The 4,293-nt window shown below is 45.5% G+C and overlaps 1 protein-coding gene across 1 annotated transcript in view; it reads left to right on the top strand.

Annotated features, from left to right (window-relative positions):
• Positions 1-3,166: 3,166 nt before the first annotated feature.
• The window catches only part of LMF1 (lipase maturation factor 1), a gene marked incomplete at its 5' end in the record, with an annotated part of 124,268 nt that continues 123,141 nt past the window's right edge, over positions 3,167-4,293 (top strand). The window contains one exon of the mRNA XM_009075225.1: positions 3,167-3,315. Coding sequence (XP_009073473.1) covers positions 3,167-3,315 — 149 coding nt within the window. The remainder of the gene's footprint in view (positions 3,316-4,293) is intronic.

The following is a 4,293-nucleotide window of genomic DNA, read 5'->3' as shown; positions in this document are numbered from 1 at the left end:
TCGCCGGACCCTATCTGCCTACAAAGGGATTTGGAGTCTGAGGCTTTTAGGGGCAGACATGAACAACTGTTTGGGAGTCAGCAGTGAGAAACGGGAGGTTCCTGTTGATGGATCTTGTAATCTTGCTTCTAATATCAACTTACAAACAAGTGAATGTGAGATGGAGCAGAGCTCCCCCCTGTACTCTGTGCTGTGGATACACTTGTTGTGTTGAACATGTTAACATCTTTGGAAGTCTTCCTGATTTAGCTGTAATTTTTAGTAGAAACCATGACACGTGGAGCATCTTGGATAATCCCACCATTGCAAACACATCCATTGCTGATGGAGTAGCATCCAGCACTACTTCGCACATGATGAAGCCTGAAAGAGAAATGGACTCAATTGTCTTAGAGGTCTTTTCCATCCTGAGTGTTTTTATAGGAATGACAAGTGATGGTCAGGATAAGTCCAGGCTAAATGGGGATGGGGAGGGCACAGTTTTGACAGTGGGTTGGGAGCAGGAGTGCTGCTGCTGGGGAAGGTCCAGAGCAAGTTGCTGCTTGGGGTAGAAGCAAAATGGATGGAGCCTGGAGAGGACCTTCCACTGCTGGGGTCAGGATATGTGACTGTTGGGTGATGTGTGCTGGTATGGAAAACTGATCTGCATGACGACATTGCCAGCTGTGAAGACTCCATCCGTCAGGAAGAGGGTTGTTAATAAATCAGAGGCTCTCCATGCTTATCTGCACCTTAAACTGGGCTTTTAGCAGGGGCTTGCTGTGCTCACTCAGGAGCAGAGCAGAGTACAGCACCACACTTGAGCTGTGCTTGCCATGGACACAGCACAGCCAGAACTGGACAGGATTTGACCACAAGCTGAGGAGGTTTAGACCAGACTTTGACATGATGCTGTGGCCGCAGTTTGTCCTTGACTGCACTTGCAGTTAAACCCTGCTTGGTGCTGGCTTAGCTGCACCCACTGCCAGCCCTGCTGTCAGCAGAGGGTAATTTAAGAGGTTTCTCCCAACAGCTGGCAGCACTGTTTACTCGTCCTCCCCTCCGTGCTGAGCCATCCCCTTCCTGGCACGGCTCACCTCGGATTATGCCGTTGGTCTCGCAGCCGGGTGGTGGTGGTGCCAGGATTCAAACTTGTCTCTTTGGAACAAGAAGCACAGGTGCAAGGCTGAACTCATGATCCTGGGAGGCCAACACATACCGAGAAGGCTTCGGCTTGGCTTCGGCCACGCGCGCTCACGCACGTGTGTGCTGGGGCATCCTGCTCTAACCCATTCCCTGCATGGGAATTGTGTCGTGGAGGATCGCACCATCCCTTTGTGCCCCTTCCCTCCACACACACACACACACAAATACCTCCCTTGGAATTTGCGTTAAAAATAAAGGAAGAAAAAATCCCTGGTGAGAGGTGATGCTGCTCTCCAAGGGGAATGGATGCATAGGGATGTAGAGGCTGTTTGGATCCTGCTCCACTGGCCATTGCACATCCTATAGTCTGCAGGGCAGTCCAGTGATTAACATATGAAAACCTGGATAACAGGGGGATTCTTGTACTGGCAGGAATGAAGGAGATAGATGACCATTTTGGTGCCAGTCAGCCCCATAACTGCTCTTTGCCACTGGGTTTAGTCACAATTCACCTTTCACACTTGGTACGACTTGAGGCTTTCCTGATGCAGCTGCTTTTAGCACAATATTCTTCACTTCTCCTCTGAGAAGCTCTAATTTTGGCTGTTAGGGTGTCTGTTCTGGCAACCAGCAGATGTATGGAGGGAGAACGGGGAGGTTTTAATAGCTGTTTGATGTATAATAATATGAGGGGAAAAAATCCATTTTGATGTAAGGGACTTTGTGCACATTAAGATAAAAAAGGGAGATTGCATGACTTCCACTGAAAATATTTTAAAGCAGATTCTATGTGGTTTTGCTGTGTGACAACATCAAATCATGGGCTTGAAAAATCTTGTGGTGGGGGAGCAGGTGGCTCAGACTGAAGCTGGAAGGCATGGATGGGTTTGGAATGTGTTTCCCTGCCTTCTTGGCCTGGAGTGTTATGGACCAAACTAGTAAAGTGCCTGGAGGACCCTTGGGGTTGAATGTGGGGCATGGACATGGCTTGGTTTGATTTATGTAGACAGGTAGATGGGATCTTATATGGCTCCAACAAGGTACTGAATATTCAGGAATTGTCCTCATTAATGTGCCAGTTAGTATCTTTCTTTAATGGTTTCAGAGGATAATTGTATTGCACAGAAATATTTGAGAGTAAGAATAATCGGAGGTGGGACAAAGCAATTTGGTTTTGGCAGCAGTATATTGTTACTTCAAAATGTAGTGGAGGTTGGACTTCACTTGTCAAAACAGAACTGTGTGTTCTGCCTCATCCAGAAGAATCGTTTCAATATTTATACTCTGGCCTGGGCTGGAAGAAGAAAATGCAAAATGCAGATTTGCATGAATTAGCTTAGAGTTTGCCTTCTCCAGGGTGTCCTGTGTCACCTGGAACAGGTTCATGCTGTGGTTCCAAGGGCAATTGAGGGTAATTTTGGTAAATCCAGAAACGTGTAAAATCCAGCGATGGATAAAAATGGCCAATGGATGATTGCCATTATGATTTTGCTTTATGATTAAGAAGTCAAAGCTTTTCATTGCACTTAATGTTGATGATGAATAAGATTTAATGTGATCTTAATCAGTTTTTTTAAGACAAAACCACCCCATTTTGGCACAAATCCAGCACAGTCAGAGGGACTCTTAGCAATGGCTTGATCAGTCCATGACTGTGGGAACCAGTGGCACTGCTCAGTTGTGTTTCTGGGTCACCCTGACAGTACCCAGAGCACTGAAATCCCATTTTTCTTTGCTTCATAGAAGTTATAAATTCTTCTCTTGCTTCACACTACGTAAAATGCCCATTTTTATGCAGTGTGTGCTTGGAGAAGAACATAACCCAATGCACCACACGTGGCTGCACGTCATTCCCTCTGTGGCTTCAAACATCTGAATTCCCAGTGAGTGTGATGTCAGGACAGTTGGTGCCTTAATTCAACTTAAAAAGCATTAAAGGTGTTTGTTTTCTTCTTCAATATTTAAAATTAGTGAAAGGATAACTTACAGCACATGCCCAATAACTACCTTTTTTTTTGTTTCTCACATGTTGGCACTACAGGATGGGAATCACAGCTCCTGGAAACAGGATTCCTGGGGATATTCCTGTGCCCACTCTGGACCCTGTCCCGCCTGCCCCTGCACACACCTCCTCCTAGAATTGTCATCTGGGGCTTTCGCTGGCTCATCTTCAGGATCATGCTTGGAGCGGTAAGTGGGACTTCATGTTTAGCTTCTTTGAGGTGTCTCATCCCAGCAGAAAACCTGCCCTGGTCCAACTCATCGGAATCCTGTGATTTAGGATTGGTTTAGGTTGCAAGGAAGAAGTGTGTAGCAGGAAATGCTCATGCTCTGGTGAATGCTCATCCTTCAACTGTTAGTGTTTATTTTAAGGAGGACAAACACAGGAGTAGAAATATCTGTGCAGATATGTTGGTGCTGCTGATGTAATTGGCTCTTGCAAAGGAATAAAAGTGATGTTTGAGCCTTGGGCATTGTGGGGTTTTGATAAGATTGTTAGGAATCTGGTGGGTAATTCCCAGGAACCAGCAGTTTACCTGGAGTTGATTTTCCTTTGTGTGTGCTTTACTAAAATGTCATTCTTGGCTCTGTGGTTTCAGAGAGAACAATTGCTGCACTGCTGTCCCAGTGCCAGTGGAAATTCCCAAGTAGCTTGTAAGAGCATCCATCAGGAACTGACACATCTTTGTTAAAATAAAGGTGTGGCGGGAGCATTATTCTGTCATCTCCATCTGCTTGGACCTTTCAAAATACCCCAGAACTTTACTCAAAGGATCATCGCTGTAGGAGGTGTGGATGGGGATGTGTGTTGTTTTTTTGGAGTGGGTTTTTCTGGTTGGTTGTTTTTTTCTAGGAATCTCATGGGGAACATATTATTTGACATTTTTTGTCATGTGTTATATGGCATTTTTCACCAATGGCATCTTCACCAAATGTCAGACTATTCATCCCTGATGGATGGAGGTTGGTTCATGTGGTCTTGATGCTTCTCAGCTTCTGAAATGCTTCTTTCTGTTCAGGAAGTGACTGGATGTGGCACTTAGTGCTCTGGTGTAGTTGATGAGATGGTGATCGGTTACAGGTTGGGCTCAATGATCCTGGCCGTCTTTTCCAACCTAAATGATCCTGTAATTCTGTGATTCTCAGTTGTGATGCTGATTGTAGAAT

This window comes from Acanthisitta chloris, unplaced genomic scaffold (genome assembly GCF_000695815.1).
Source record: "Acanthisitta chloris isolate BGI_N310 unplaced genomic scaffold, ASM69581v1 scaffold500, whole genome shotgun sequence".
In the NCBI taxonomy this organism is placed as follows: Eukaryota; Metazoa; Chordata; class Aves; order Passeriformes; family Acanthisittidae; genus Acanthisitta; species Acanthisitta chloris.
This window is presented reverse-complemented; position numbering and strand designations above follow the sequence as displayed.